Source organism: Rhamphochromis sp. 'chilingali' (assembly GCF_963969265.1).
Source record: "Rhamphochromis sp. 'chilingali' genome assembly, chromosome: 7".
Lineage (NCBI taxonomy): Eukaryota > Metazoa > Chordata > Actinopteri > Cichliformes > Cichlidae > Rhamphochromis > Rhamphochromis sp. 'chilingali'.
This window is the reverse complement of record NC_137934.1, coordinates 6535166-6551697: the sequence shown is the minus strand read 5'-3', so window position 1 is coordinate 6551697 and position 16532 is coordinate 6535166. Positions and strand designations below refer to the sequence as shown.

Here is a 16532-nt window from a genome sequence, read left to right as displayed (position 1 = left end):
AATGTAGGTGTTACTTTTTGTCATATACTGGATTCTGTTTACCATTATTTAAATCTCCTATCAAAACCACAACCAGTGGATTAGTAAAAACACTCTTATTTCCCCAAAACTAATGAATGGTTTTGATCCATCCAGTGATTTCTTCAACTGTAAAATTTGATTTTGAGTGCAATTAATGTGTTTTGTTTGTATGAAGGTGTTATTGAAACAACGGAACATCTCTTTGTTTTTGCACTCATGTTCAGTTGTTCTGGAAACAATTCATTGAATGGTACCAACAACAACAGCAACGTAGTATTAGGTTTACTCCTATAATACATTATAACACCAAACAACCCAACAATGGGTCTACTGTTTGGTGTCCTCCTCGTTAATGGTTTACTCATTGAACCAAAGGTCTTTACTCACAAGCACAAAGTTTATCCAAGCTCCACGCACCCTGACTCAACTTTGTATCAAGTCCCAAAAGACAGAGAGTTATGCACGTTTTACATAAACAGATATATGATTTAATGTATTAAACACCTTATTAATTTGGTCAGCAGACAAATTGTCAATGAAAACATCATGTGTGATGGCATGCAGTACAATGTCATGTCGTTTTTTCAGAGCTGCAATTGCACAAGATTAAATCTAATTAATTTTCTTCAGGGTCAGAAAGCATTAAGTACATTATGTTCTTTTCAGTATTTATGATAATAAGTTGGTCAAGAGGTCAAGGGGAGAAGTAGCAATTGAGTTAAAAAACAAGTTCCTCTTTTACTAAATGCATTGAATCCTGTGAAGTAAGTTCAGGTGATTTATTTTTATTTTATTCCCTACTTGGTTGGAAATTTGTATTCAACTGGAAAAATGTAGGGCAAGTCCAAATGAGTCTGTCTGTCCAGCCCTGTCACGTTGCAGCTCAACGTGACTCGAGGATACGGGCACGTCGCCAAAATAAAACGTGATGCAAGCAAACACGGGAACTGTGTGTCACATTTGAGAGACGGAAAAGGGGAAATGGCGGCCACTGCCAAAATATTTGACCTACTTCTGAGCGCCGAGAGGGAGAAGCGAAACACAGCGCGGGGAGAGCGAAGAGGGAACAGGTTTGGGAAGAGAGCTGCGAGGAATTTCACATTTTCGCAAACATATCAGAGGTAAGAAGTTTGTCTTTATTAAAATGTGATACATTTTTATTAATCTATTTCCTGTAGCACGTTTATAGGTGTAGGTGTTTTTTGTGTGCATTTTTTTTTGTTCCCAAAAGAAGTGCAACGTGCTTCATATTTTAATCACGCTAATAAACTATTATATCGTTACTAACCTCCTGGCTGCGCTCCAGCAATCTTGTTTTGGTGGCGACCACGTGACCGACTTCTCGCGTAAGGACGTCCCCTGTCTCTTCGCAGTCCATAACAAACAAGTCGCGGATAAGGGGACAGGACCGACCCACCCGTGGGTAGTGTTTGAGTGAAACTTTGCAGCGTGACAGTGTTTATGTCCGCGAGGGCTGTCACACAGCAACACCGTTAATTCCTCAAACCGGTGCGACAAAATAGCTGGAGCAGTCAAAGCGACACTTTTACCGGACTATTCTGAGATACTGACGCCTATGGTAAGATAAAAAATAATAATGTTTATAATACTAGTATTAATATTGCTGGTGGTCATTATAGACATATATAGGCTAGTTTTTATTTTTCCTTTTCTTAATAAGACGCTAGCTTTGTTTTAATCTTTCTTTGAAGCTAACAGAGTTTGCTCGCCTCACTGCTTAAATGTAAGCGTTCTGTATGCTTTCGTAAGAAAAAATAGTGCGTGTGTGTTGTTTTATGTAGCAAGGGCGAAGAGACTAGAAAAGACATGAGGCTGTTTGTGTGTCGCATCTCATTGACCCACATCCTCGTTTAATGTAACTGCGTCACGAACTCTGGCTGCTCCCTTGTTAACCCGCAAAACCTTAAAAAATAACACCCACCGCTGTGCGTTTATCCGCAGTTTAATGCCAGTGTTATAGTGCTGCAAAGGAAATAAATGCATTTTAAAGTGGAGGGATATATATTTATTTATGTTTAGTTTGAGGAGTGGAGGATTTTTTTTCCCTCGGGGACACCGAGCATAGTAGAAACCTGACCACCAGCACACCGCGCCCACTTCATTTTCGACGCAAACAACTTTCTCTCAGGGAGCGCGGTCCTCTTACTGAACACAAAAACTGTTATGTGCCCGTTTTTTAAATGTTTTTGTACGGCAATGTGAGTTAAAATAGGTCATTGAAGTTATAAATATGTAATACGCACTCACTTAGGAAAGTGTTTGAATTGTTGTGGTTTGGGACATTGTAACGGTTCCTGTGGGTGTGCAGGTGCCGTAAATGCATTTAAGTGTACGTGTGAAAGTATAAGCATTATAAAGTATTAGGTGTCAGTTGCGCAACTCCCTCACCCCCCAACCCAGGGTCTAATTGCTGTCTTTCAGGCTTATCTTCGCCCGATAGAGTGCTGGTATGTTCAAGAGCAGAATAGGCGAATTTGTAAAGTGCGTTTTCACCTCTGGAAAAACAGTGTCTTAACGGAACGTTTCTAAATCAGTTATGCAGGCAGGGGGAAAAAAAAGGCAATTCATGACCACAAACCAATTTCCAGCGCTGGGCTCCCTTCCTGAGGGTTTTGACCTACATTTGCATGGGCAAAATCATTTAGTGTTTATGTATTTATTTTAGCTTTAGGTCTGCCTTCAGGGAGGAAAGACAACTTTTTACGCTGCATTAAGTGCGTGGCAATAACTGCCTATCCCAAATACCATGTTTGTTCTTTTTAAGCCCCGGGAAGTTAGTTGGAGTTGTTTGTAAAATGTTAACTGGGTTTGGCTGGGAGTTGGAAACCAGCGGAGGCTGTGCTCAGAATTCATCAGTCTGCCTCTAATGAAATATCACAAATGCAGGGGAAACATTTTTTTGTCGACCTTCTGACCATTACTGTCGACCTTTGGCCTGTGAACACCAGAGCAGGTTGCTGGAGATTTATTTGGCGTTAGCTCATGTACCTGTTGCTGCAACAGTTACTCAGCAGGTGAGGGCACATGTGTGTGTGTGTGTGTGATCACATAAAACATGTGGGCGCCCAAGAGGCCGATATGGGTGAGGGCGGGAGTTTAGGTGTTCAAAAGCTTGAGTGTGTGCGTGTGTAATCTGTGCCAGTAAAACCTCAGATCACACCTCATTTGGAACTCCACTGGACTAATATATCCATGTGTGTTTGCTCTCTGATAGGGACATGGCGATGGCCTCTAAATCAATAGCGGAACCAGCTATGGAATCTGACCCAGAGCTTTCGCGCCTGGGAGGCATCGAGGCCTGGAAGTTGAAGGCGGGGCCGGTGCGGAAGAACCTCTTTGGGCCCGTGGATCACCAGCAGCTGCAGCAGGACTTCCAGCGACTGTTCTGCATGAGCGTGGAGGTGGCCAACAAGCGCTGGAACTTTGACTTCCAGAGCGACGTGCCGTTAGAGGGCTCCAACATCCAATGGGAGGCACTAAGGTGTCAGGACGTGCCGGCGTTTTACCACAGCTGCACGGTTCGACCGCTGGCGAGGTCTGGAGCTGAGAAGACAAAGGAGAGACGGCGGACGTCGTCTTTGTCGGGCGAGGGTTCGCCTGGGTCGAGCGCCTCGTCTGGGTCTGGGGACGAGTACCTAGAAGTAACCACTAGGGGGTGCTACCGGATCCAGCGAACGGGGAAACGCAGACAGGCTGCGATCACAGGTGAGTTCGCTGGATTAGCTTGATTAAGACAAGGAAAGTTAAACCTCTGTGGTCACACTCATAACTGATTTCCACTCTGTTCTCTCACTCTGCAGATTTCTTCAAGGTAAAGAAGAGGAGGCTCCTGCATAACAAGGCTTCCTCTCGGCAGTAGAAAAAGCACAATGAGCGGAGGATCACCAAGTGGTCGACATCCCTCCTCACATCACCTCATATGCATCACATGTAGATATGTAGCAATATGCAAGTGACTGTCCACAAGCTCATACATGCATGAGCTTAAAAACTTCTGACACCACATACCTTTATAACTCAGCACAAGGAAGCTACCATTGCCCAAGTAAATTAGACTCTAGAAATCGGTTTTTGTGGATAGCTAGAAATAATAATAATAATAATACTGTATACTCTTCATACTGTTAGCTTTTTTTGTTAACTATACTGTGAAATCATTCTGAATGCACTCTCGCAGGATCCAACAGAAAACAGGCTCTAGTTTGAAGAGGTTAATGTTCTTCTGAACGTGCCTTAAGTAGTATTTGACCTCAGCCCTTGACCTTTTTTTTTTCTCCCCACCCTCCCTCTTGCTGCAAGTCATAAGTGATTTTCATTTGACAAGTTTAGCCTTTAGTCTAACCCCACAGCGCGTGGGGTCAAAACCTCGCCCGTAGTCAAAATGTGGTGACGTGACTGGGATCAACCTTTGGGGCAAAAGGTCAGCGGTGGAGGTTTCTTAGGGAATGTGGCTGTACGTCAGGGTTTTAAATTATAATAATGTTTCATATATCACTATTTATTATTCAGATTGATAAAAAAAATAAAGTGTAAAAGCGAGGTAATTAAATTACAACTTAGACTACAAGCCCTTATGGCTCATAAAACACTCCACCGTTGCCACTTAAAACTATCTGAAACCATCAAAACACAGCAAAAAAAAAAAAAGTACAAACTATTTCCCCCTTTTTTTGCTTTATATTATTAGCATCTTTTTGGCAACAGACTATAAACATATCTTAATGGTTGGCTTAAGCTTTTATTAATGTAGCATGTTCCCACTCTTCGTGTGATATTGTAAATGCGAATGTAGTGTTTTTATCACTGTGGTGCAGCTCAGAGGAACCAAATCTTCTGGTTCTACCGTTTAACTTTTTTTTTTAATATATAAAAAAGTGTCACATTTTCTGTTGCTGTGCAGTTGTATAAGGCTTGTATATAGAAGATACATATATGTATGTGTGAGTGTGTCAATGTTTTTTCTCCCCTTTTATTTTGTTTTTTCATTCGTTTTAAAAGTTGCGGCAGCTGATGCAGTCCAACCAAAGGATTAAGTTGCACACTGTTTGAGCGATCAGTTGTGGGTTACAGAAAGTCTCCAACACTTTAAAAACAAAAAGAGTTTTTCTGTTGTGATCCGTTACTGCATGTTTTGTGACTCAAATAGCATGCGGCTTGCCCTAGCTACAGTGATTCTAATTTGTATAAGGGTAAAAAGCCATAGCCTGGGTTTATCTGTTGTAACTACCTCATAAAATTCAATAACACAAATATAAGAAAATCAGAAAAAGACAAAAAAAATCAATCAGTGTAGCTCAGGTTGTTTGTGTCTACAGGCATGAAAGAGAGACAGACTCAACGAGGGGGAAGTTGTTATTCTGTTGTGGTAAAAACCTGTTGCTTCGTGTCGGGTTTCTCATCAGGTGAAAGAGTCAGTGTGTCATAGGGCCGTGCAGAGGAAACTCGCCGAGGGGCGGTGTGGGGTTAGCTTTTGTTGTTGTTCCCTTTACTTTGCTTTGACACCATTCCCAAAATACACATGAGGAAAACAACAAGGGTCAGATTTAACCAGAACAAGAGGAAAAAGGTCTCAGATCCTATCTGGATCAAAGGATTTCTGCATCCAGATGATGAGTGGTCTGTAAGTGCCCCCCCTCCAGAGTGTGTCTGTCTCTCTTTCATGACTCAGCTGCCTCACCATGAAAGTAGTTGTTTATAATCATGTTGGGTTTGACTTCCATGATTTTGCACAACTGTTTTTCACACATTTCATAAAAGCAGAAATTGCTTCTTCTTTCTTTTTAAAATCTTTTACTTTATCTCTGTGTAAGTTTGAATGTGCATCTGTTTTCTCAGCGTGTTTGTAGTAACTTATTTTCAGTCTTTGTCATTTGTTTTCAGAGGGACATCATTTTAAATTCCCCATTCTTTCTTGTTGTTTTGGTTTAGTTTTGTTTTGCTGTAACTAACTAATTGTTTTTCTTTGAAACCATATCATTGCACTACTTTAAACATTTTTGACAAAGGAACTACTTTTTTTATGGTAATCTTCAAAAATAAGGAAAAAAAAAATTCTTAAAGAGAAACAGACATGGAGTAGATGTGTCCAAGCAGATCTGCCATGTTGTTGAACGTGGCTTCTAACGGTTAAGCAGCATTTTGTAGCTTTGCTCCTCAAATCCACTAAGAGGAAAAATAAAAATAAAATAAAATCTAAGAAAAATTTGGACAGAAATAGAATGAATCTCTAGTGTCTCACTCTGCTCAAGCAACCACTGCTTTCCTAACTCACCTGTCGCAGCTATATTAAAAGGTAGTGCATACTTTGTATATGCATGAATGTATGACAATATTTCCATACGATTTATAATAATTTTTTTTAAACTGTAATTTAATACTGGTATATGTATCTTTGCAACATGTAAGAAGTGTAATTAAAAGAGATTAATTGTTGAGTTGAATGAAGGCTGTTGGTGTTTTAATGTGCTTCAGTCAGTTAAATGTTTATGAATTATATGGATATAAACTGAAATTACCAGCACAACACTTGTTTCTGCTTCAACAGGAAAGAAAAGGGAGTGAAGGTTTAAGTTTGCATTCAGAGCACCCCCTGGTGGATTTGATACAACACTGCACAGACAGCAAACCATGAAATAAAAATTGCATTTATTTAAAACAAAAAACAGTTACATTTGTTAAAAATTATATGGAATCTCATATGATTTTTTTTATTTTCAAGAGACAAAGAAAATTTCTTAGCATGATAAAAAAAATTGCAATAGCTATTCCTAAATGTGCTTTACACAATCCTATATAGCTACATGCAAATGTGCAGCTAAATTAACCATCTTAACCAGAACAAATTGCCCACCTTGCAGATACCACTGCATCTAAATTAAACATATTTACCTACACTGGCTGTTAAAACCTAAATCTGGACATAACCTACATGGATTTACAGTTAAAAATCAGTTAAAACATATGCAGGGCTCCTGATGCACACAGGCAAACCTTTCCACCATGGTAGTGTGTTTTACAGAAATAAGGCATGCTATGCTGTTAACACAGAGTTTAAGAACATTTCTGCCCGTGTGTGCAAGTTAAGACACTAAAACTTAAGATGTCAACATTCGAGCAAACAGTAAATGGAAAAGGGAAAAATGAAAATCACATGTACACAGAATGAAGAGAACCAGCCCCCTGCCATGAAAAGACTTTACAGTACAACATTAAAACACAATTACAAAAAACTGTACACAGGTGAGATAAAATGGCAGTGATCTGGAGCTTTCCCAGACCTCTAAAAGTGATTTATTAAAATGTTTTAAGGCTTGTGCCTGATTACTGTGAGAAGAACATAGTGCAATATTTAAAATGACTAAAATATGATACATATCTACAAGAACTGATTACAGAGTTCTACTTTACAATCACTGTTCACATTCCTTGGGCATTAAGCTTTCTCAAAGAGTCTGATCTTTACGGTAAGAAGCTCTAGTTTCTATATTTGGCAACACTGATTCAAATACATCAACATTCACATCCATTTAAAACCTTAAAATATACACATTAGTACATTCTGGGATGTTTTACAAAGCCCTGAATATACAGAACAGTGCAACCTGTTGTGGTTTTTTTCTTCTTAAGGCAAGGACTTCAGCTCAAACTCCAAATCTTACATGCACTGTAAGTAGCATCATCTTTCAACAACCACAAAATCACACCAGACCTGATTACAGTAAAAACTGATGGTGGTTAAGATTTCTTACAGCTGCCGTTGCCGCGCTCGCCTCTCTGTCCACATGGCCCGCAGCTCTCTAACAAGCAAGGGAGTGATGAACACAATGCTGCCCGCAGTCTGTAACACGAAGAGAAGAAGCCTTAAGCAACAAGCGCAAACTGTATATAAAAGATGGATGGAATGTCTTGGACTGAAAAGTGTAACCAGGTGTCATGCTTCGTGACGGTCAGCAGGGGGAGTTTATAAGAAATCCAGCTTACATCTCACTTGATTTACGACCTCGGTAAACACCTTTCTGATTAATTCAAAGTTAAAGTCTTATTTAACACATTTTGTCCTTTTAAGGATAAGAATTATCTTACCATGACAATGAAGAAGTAGAACACGCTCATCCAGCCCAGCTTGCTCTCTATCAGAGACACCAAGTACTAGAAGACGAGGGAGAAAATGGTCAAATTAAAGGTCAGTCTGATCACTCGTGTGTATACAGTCAATGTCATAGCTGTGTCACAAAAAGGCATCAGTGGAAGCAAACATGCTCTCATGCTGCCAAATTCATTCTGTTTAATTCTCCAATTTGATTTTTTTTTCATCTTTACCTGTCCTGCAGCAGCTCCTATACTTCCAGTTCCATCCACTATACCAGTGACAGTAGCCAAGGCCTCCTTACTGCCCCTCAGAGCATCCTGCCTGCCAAGGTCAGCAGATATGGCCGAACTGATTATGTTGGACGGCCCACCAATGAAGAGTCCGGTAATAGCTAGCAGCACACCGTTTATCACCTGGTCATTAGGTGATCCTGAGAGAGTGGATTTTAAACGCAAAATTAATCGTGTGAATTTTAAACCTTACAGTGTTATTGTGAGTTTGACGCCTTGACTCATGAAATGCAGTTTTTTTTGTTTTATTATTATGAAGAAGAAGATATCAGATCGTGAGCTGTTGTTAGATGACGTGCATGTACTTACGGCTGTATCCCACCAGGGCTCCGATTGCCAGCATCAGACTGACGACCAGCACCGGCGCTCTCTTCCCCATAAAGTCAGAGATCAGACCCTGAAATGTTCCTCCTGATACAAAAAATAGCATGATCAAGGCAAATTAGGAACTGACAAACTGCAAAGTTATTTACCAATGAATACATTACACGTGGGGCTGCATACATTACAGCTCCACTTTAGGACCCTGCCAAAAATAAATAAATATTCACACCACACATTATTTTGTTTAAACCACCATTAAGTACAGCAAGGATCAAAATCAGCCGTGCCGCACACCTGTCGAGGGCGTACTCTGCCTCTCAACTTATGACAGCTGGGATGGCCTCTAGCCCCGCCCCCTACACTGAATTAGACAAGTGGAAGAAAATAGATGGATGAAGGATCCAAATCAAGTTATGCTTATCTGATGGTGCCCCCACCTCCAGAGGCTGCATGCCCCACCGTTAGAGAACCACTGCACTACTATAAGTTGTGATAATAACATTCTATTATTAAGCATCATACAAAATGATGAGTGATAAGTGATTTTAAACAGGACCTTTACTGCTCATTACCAGCTCCAATGGTTTTATTCTTGGACTCTATAAGAGCAGCTTTGCTTTGATCCCAGCTCCAAACAATCTCACACTGGTCCCCAGCTCATCAGTTCTCTGAAACAAGCTGTTTTAGTTCCTCTCCTTACATACTTCCTTTAAGCAAACTTTGCCCTGATTGGTTGCCCCTCGCAAACAAAGTGTAAAGAGCGGGAGGGATCTGAGATGACCATATCAGGACTATGGTTGCACAGCCAAAAGTCGGGAAAAACATTTCTGGAAAGAGTGTTCAGAGAAGCCTGAGTGTTTAGTCACAGGGATGACTGACTGTTTCTTTCAAAATAGAAAGTCAAACCTCAGTTTTATAACAGAACTTTTTTCTTTTTCAAGCAGCTGCTTACCGATGATTCCTCCGACATCATACCACACAGACAGGCGGTCGGCCTGGGCTTCCTTCCACTTGTAGTTGTTGCTCAAGTAGAAGGGAAGCCAGAAGAAGAAGGAGTAGTTGACCAGCTTCAGACATGCATAAGCCAGGGAATACTGCAGTGCAAGCGAGACAAAGTCATCACACTATAAAAACATTGTTATATAGTTTTATATAGTTCGTCTTCTTCACACTCACAGGCAACACCCCAGGAAGACAGAAAGCCTTTAAGAAGCCGATGGCCTGTGGAGACTCAGCTGGAGGCTCTACAGGCTGCTCGACAGACTGGCCTCGCCTGCTGTACTTCTCCACCTCATCCTCCTCGTCGCTCATCAGAGGCTTGTGGCTGTCTGTGTCTGTCTCAATGGGGCTGAGTCCAGTTTCTGACTCCAAGCTCAGACCTGACACACACACACACACACATTAAAGGAGACCATAAGTTTAATCAAAAGTTTAGCTTATTCAAACTGTTTCAACTTGAGGTAGAGACGAGTTCACACCTCTCATGGAAAGAAGTTATAAAAAGTAAAGATACAAAGTTGATGGTATTTCAAAACAAGCTGAAACCTGATCACATAGTATATGCACCAATGTATTAAGAAGAAATGAGGGTTATAAATTTTTAAGCATTATGGAGAATATGAACACATATGCAACATTCTGGGAAGTACTTTGAGTCACCTTAATATATTTAAAGCATGCAAAAACAAAAAAACAAGCAAACACCCTGCAAATTTTTTACATTTTTAACATCTAACTTGCTTCCTGAAGTCCTTACCAACTTCCTTTGGGGAGGTAAGCAGGCCGAAGAACACGACCACCCCTCCCGCAAACTGCACAACAGAGGTCACCAGGAAGGCGTACTGCACACAGCAACAGTCAGCACATTATTTCAGTGCTTAGTTGTTGGCAATGTTAAGTGGGGCGGGGGGGGGCGGCAACAATAAAACATGTTTGTCTATGTGTGCTTCACCTCATATCCATATTTGAGAACACTGGAAGCAAGGAAAGCACCCAGGATGTTGCCTACAGAGGCGCATGCACTCCACAGGCCAAACACAAAACCACGACTGAAAAAGAGATAAATGGCATTAAGTTTATTTATAGAACAGCTTTAAGTATTTTTTACTCTGTCACTCGCCGTTTTTAATATGAGCAGAATATGCCCTGCTGCAGAGCAAAACTGGGTCTAAATAGGCCTATGTTCTCACTGTGGCACCAGTGAATAGAGGCTATTGATGGCGAGTGTGAGCATCTGTATTTCCATTTGGGCGTGTATGATGAAGGTCGACTTGGCAAATATGAGCCTGACTAATATTTCTGGGTTGGACAGATGCTGTGTCTGTGATCCAAACTCATCTGGCAGCCGTTAAGGCAAAGATAATGACATTCACAGAAATGACACGCACCCCGCCTTCCCGAACCAGTTGCCCATGACGGCCACCACGCAGGGCCAGACGGCCGACTGCAGCAGGCCGTTCAGCACCCACAGGCTGCTGTACAGGTAGATGTTGTAGATGTGGAGCCATTCAGTCAAAGTGCCAAACACAAACTCCTGCAGAAACATGCACAGCTTTCTTGAGTGTTTGGTGTTATAGTTGTCAGAAACTTTACTTTTTGTGTGGATTTTATACAGATACCAGCAATGATTAATGCAAAAACCACCACCCTAATAATCAATCATATAATTCTGTACTATGTACTAACCACTGCAGCAGAGCCACACAGGCCGAAGCAGAGCACATAGCGGAGGTTCACTCTGTCTCCAATCATACCACTCAGATACAGACCCTGTGTGGACACGAACAAAAAAATGGAGAAAATAAATAAATAAATAAAAGTCTGATCTGATTTTGTTCAAATTACAGGCATAATGTACTTTCTCAGTGAGTTCCAAGAACAAATCTGATACTTAGTGTTACAGAGATGTGCTGGCCTTTGTTTTACTCTTATCATAATCCACACAGGTCACCAGATGGTTCAAATGATTTCCATTCCTGAGTAAATGCAGGCCCAACTTGGCACGGGGTCGATACACAAAATTATCTTCTGCTCACAGTTTTACCAATTTGTGTGGCAGACGCATCCTAATAAACAATGAAAATCATGTACTCACCACTGCATATGAGAAGAGGAAGATGGAGTCCAGAATCCCCAGAAACAGAGTGGCCTGCTTTTCATCCTCAAACAGACGATTATCCTGCCAGGTCTGGGACAGTCAGAGAAAACGTGATTGTGCAGAGTTCATACAGGCTCTTAGACCAAGGACGTGACTGTAAAAGTTTTGCTTTTGTGCATCAGGGATTAAGTTAAACTGCAGAGAAGCTAAGTGTGCACATTGAAAAACAATAACACACAAAAAAAAGTAAAAAAAAAACAAAGGCTTTACTTTGGAATTGTGGCCAGCCAAAAATATTTCTGACTTATTTTAATTTCAGCGTTGTATATGTGGGAGACACATTGTTCTGTGCTGTATGCTCATTACCTCGCCAGGCGAGAAGTCAGGTGAGCTGTCATTAAGAATGAAAGGCGTCCACTGAGCTGAGATGCTCACTTTCACATTGCTGAATGTCTTCCTGGACGCATGCAGCAACACGTAGCTGGAAAGACAGAAAGCAGTTTTACTCAGAAAGGAATGACAAAACATATGTGGACAAACATTTACTGAAAGTGCAGCGCAGTTATTTCATTCTTATTTAATATGATGGATCAATTAAAGGTTACATTTATGAGTTTTGAACATGCTTTTTGTTTTGAACACGGATTTTTGAGGGCTCTTGGGTACAACAGCTCTCTACTTGTAAATAAAAAGGTAAAATTCCAAAGTAATGTCATTTCAGCTGTGCAAGAAACACTGAAATTACATACTTAAAAATGAAAATGAAAAAAAAAAACCCCAAACAAAATCCACTTCCAAAACAACTGAATGCTTAAGCCAAATTTATGCTTGTAATAAAGATTTCATGCACAAATGTCCGATGCCATGGCAACAGCAATTGCTCTATATGACTTTTACTTGAACCAAAATAAAGCAAAGCCTATTATATGATACACACTGTCTATTTAAAACGACATTAATTTCTTTGCTAGATTTGTTAAATAAAAGAAAACTAAAACTAAACGTTAGTAGCAAAAATAGGGTTACAGCGAACAACTAATAAACCTCCACAGTGAATAGGGATGTGCATTTCCATGCATATGATTTGATCAAAAATTGTTAAAAAACAAACAAGAAAATGGATACATTTATTTTTTCCTACACTCTAATGTGTTTCACAGTATGATAATAAAACAAGACAGATAAATCTGAGCTGATTTAATCTCTCATAGATCTTTAACTTGACCTCACAGCTCACATGCATTCACACTGCATTAACTATATGGCTAGATTGGACTTGCTGGGATTAAAACTGCTGCAAAAAATGTGTGTAAATTCCATCATTCCAGATACAGTTTCAAGTTTTCAAGTTTGTGCAGCTCTTGTCAGTTTTCTGTTAGTCTGTGGATATCTCACGTAGCACAATGTTATCTAGACACCGGCACAGGATGACATTTGCATTCCTACTCAAGGCTTACAGGAAGTTCTATAGGGCGGGGTGACTCCAAATTACCTAAAGAAGGTGAGAAGAAAGACAACCAGATGATGATGAGTGTACTGTGACAGAGAGGCACAGCATGATGGAGGCATCACAGGAGCGGCCAAAACAAGAAAGAGGAGGAAGGTGTTGGTGAAGGTCTTCGAGGACAGGGAGGGGGTTCAGCTAGAGTCTTCCACTATACCACATGGGACAAACACATCACTAGACGTGCCTGGAGAAGAAAGAAAGCCAATGTCAAACTAAATAACGTATTTTTCATTCAGCACTGATTATAGGACAGGGCTGCAGACACAGACCACAGGGGAAACTCCTCTGATTACATAAAGAAGGCAGATTTTACAGAAGCCTATGGGAAAACAACCCCTCAGCTCCCCTTATCTATCACCTGTGTAAACACTTTCCTTATGAGCTTATGGCTTCAGCTGACAGTCACAAGTTTTATCTAATAAAACACACTGTTTGTGTTGTAAATTTTTATCCCAACAAAAGTGAAACACAACGATAAAGCAGGGTTTTCTTTAGGCAAGGCCTAACAAGACTGACCAGTATGGTGCTCGGCCCTGGTTTTAAAACCAGGATGGGTAACATCACTCTGTTCAAAGCTTCACACCAATACACCCTGACCTCACTATCCATATGGTGGGTACATCCAGCTATCATATACAGTCTATAGTTCAATGGAGACTGTGGGATAAATATTATTGTGGCTCATTAATTCGTTTCAAGTCTCTGATAATTCCAATATGGCAGCCAGTCAGTACTTCTTGTTAAAGAACTATGTCCCCATAGGTTAAAAGATAAATATGAAGTAATGCACCTCGTCTGAAAGGTGGGATTTGTGTGTTGCCTTAAAAAAAAGAGGGCTCAATGGACCCAGTGTACACTGACTGTCTTCATTCCATCCTGTTCAGCTGTAACACTGCTTTGCTTCATCTTTATAGCGCTCTACCAGCTCAGAATACATGGACCAAACTGATGGCAAAATTCTGGTGAGCTGCTGATGACCTGCTTGCTTAGCATGACTATTTTAATGCTTGGACCAATTTCTTGAAGTCAGTTTGAGATCTGAGTTTTCTAACTCTCGACACATTTGATAAAAGTGGTCGAAAGCAGGTGTGAAAAATAAAAATGAAAGTCACTTCGAGTACTTGACACGGGAAATCCTGAGGGGCCGGTGTTGTGCCAAAAAGTGATTGCCTGCCAAAAACTGATTTCCGGTATTTGCCAAAAACTGATTGCTCGTATTTCAACTGCTATAAGTAACTTGTTGGGCTATAATATGTGAAACATATGTCAAATGTATCCCTTGTGGATGACATAAAGTCATCTTGAGCCACAAACAACATTCGTGTAACAAGGTAGAAGCCGCAATCAGTTTTTGACAGTGACTTTTATATAACCTTTATTTATGCAGTTACAAAAATCTCATTAACATAAAAAATGTCTTTTGTAAGAGTAAGTTGGCCAAGAGGACAGCAGACATGGCAGCAAATATTACAATAGTTCTGTAAAATTATTTTAAGTGGGGATAAAGGACCGGATTGGTTATAATGTAAGTACAATAACACAGACTTATAAAGATACTTGAAAAACAGATAATTTTTTAATTCTATATATAACCCCTTTGTAAACCCGAAGCCTATTTACCAACATACGTAAAGATATTACACATAAAAAATACACAGAAACATTGGAAATCAGTTTTTGGCAGTATTACACAGTATCTACAATAGTTTGTACACCCTTGTTTAAACTCTAGTTTTAAACTAGATGCAATACAAAAACAAAACTCTGTAACAGTGGCAAATGAGGTGCATGGGAAAGTTTAATCATGGACACCTCTTTTCATTCATTTTGCTGTTATAGAACCTTCATATAGGACAGAAGTGTCTGACAAGCTCCCAGAAGACAAAAAGGATCTAACAAAAAATTGTCTGCAGTGTGGGCTATGCTGTGCACTTAATACAGCACACTGGAGGAATATGACCGAGACGTGCTGTGCTGACAAATTTCGATAGCTCGGAACAGACGGGCTTTTGTTTTGAACTAAGCAATCACAATTTTATGGACTCCGTGGTTAAATAATGATTTACGTCTTCGTGGATCAACGACACATCTTGCCACTGAAGTTATAAACCCTCCACTGTTGTTCTGCCAACCGAATTAACGTTTATTTTGTGAAAAGAAGCTACTGCCACACCTACAGAGCAGTTTCTCTCCACCTCGGCTTTCTTAGTAACAAGCCGCATACTGGTTCGAGCCTTTCGAGTCAATTCCGGGTTCGTTGCGCCTTTAAAATCACCACAAACATCTCCGAAAAAACAGCTGACTGCTACTAACTCTTTGAAAACAAAAACATATGCTGACCTTTCAGCTCTGAGTCCCGTTGGCTAGCTTGCTCTTGATGAAGCGTCAGTTTTGTGTTTACTGTGTGTTGCCCCGTCACTCCAAACGTCAACTTTCGCAGAGCGCCAAGGCGCGCTGCTGCCGCCAGTAGGACAGGAGTGGAATTACAGCTCCCCCCACCGCCCCAAAAATAACAGCTGGGATTGACTGTTGAAAAAAAAAGTGAGCCAGCTGCTCACATTTCACCTGCTGCCGTGCCACTTGTTCGCGAGAACCCAACTTTCATTGGCTACAAGCAAATGTATTTACAGTTTAAAAACTGCAGCGCCAAAAAAGTCCGTTTACAGCAGGGTTGCAGCACTTGAACTTGGACAGCACTACATTTCTGGTAAGCATTTGGCAATTATGTAGATTTATCTAATCGTATAGTTGATACATATGTATGTAATACTTTTACAAAGCCTTCTAGCTTCTCAAACATCCAAAGCTTCACGTCCATTCACGTGCAAGAGCAACGTGGTACGCGGTTGGGTGTGGTGATAAAAGATGTGAGTAAACTTGAAGTTTAAAAGTTGAAGGATTTAAATCCACGCTTATATGTAGCAAATGTAAATAAACACTCCCATAAATATTTATATCAAACATTTGCATAATGACAGTCAAAAGTACAAACAAATGTAGAATTTTCCCTTTTTACATGTTCTCCTATCAATTTCTGTATGACAGTGAACGTAACGTCATTGGAAATCATTGGAGGGGGGTTGTGCAGCTGCACGAGCAGCTGGAATGAAAAACAATTCCAGTGAATTTCAGATTTAGAGGGAAAAGCCGTAATATGATGATGTCTGTCCCACATTCCACAAA

At 40.4% G+C, this 16532-nt stretch overlaps 2 protein-coding genes across 3 annotated transcripts; one reads left to right on the top strand and one right to left on the bottom strand.

The window, feature by feature from the left end:
- Window positions 1–969: 969 nt before the first annotated feature.
- On the top strand, window positions 970–5990 carry cdkn1d (cyclin-dependent kinase inhibitor 1D). Of its 2 annotated transcripts, none has more exons than XM_080887414.1 (3): window positions 970–1142; window positions 3257–3747; window positions 3843–5990. In XM_080887414.1, the coding sequence occupies exons 1-3, from the start codon at window positions 1003–1005 to the stop codon at window positions 3899–3901; spliced, it is 690 nt and encodes a 229-aa protein (XP_080743540.1). In that variant the 5' UTR covers window positions 970–1002; the 3' UTR covers window positions 3902–5990. The 2 variants fall into 2 exon arrangements, with proteins under 2 accessions (XP_080743540.1, XP_080743541.1); XM_080887415.1 differs by lacking the exon at window positions 970–1142 and adding an exon at window positions 1442–1600.
- Window positions 5991–7608: 1618 nt separating this feature from the next.
- Window positions 7609–15801, bottom strand: slc37a3 (solute carrier family 37 member 3). The gene is made up of 14 exons (XM_080886175.1): window positions 15690–15801; window positions 13335–13533; window positions 12209–12323; window positions 11840–11932; window positions 11431–11514; window positions 11133–11278; window positions 10697–10793; window positions 10502–10586; window positions 9922–10124; window positions 9698–9839; window positions 8731–8832; window positions 8362–8561; window positions 8125–8190; window positions 7609–7879 (listed from the first exon to the last, which is right to left on the bottom strand). The coding sequence occupies exons 2-14, from the start codon at window positions 13409–13411 to the stop codon at window positions 7787–7789; spliced, it is 1503 nt and encodes a 500-aa protein (XP_080742301.1). The 5' UTR covers window positions 13412–13533; window positions 15690–15801; the 3' UTR covers window positions 7609–7786.
- Between the last annotated feature and the right edge of the window lie 731 nt (window positions 15802–16532).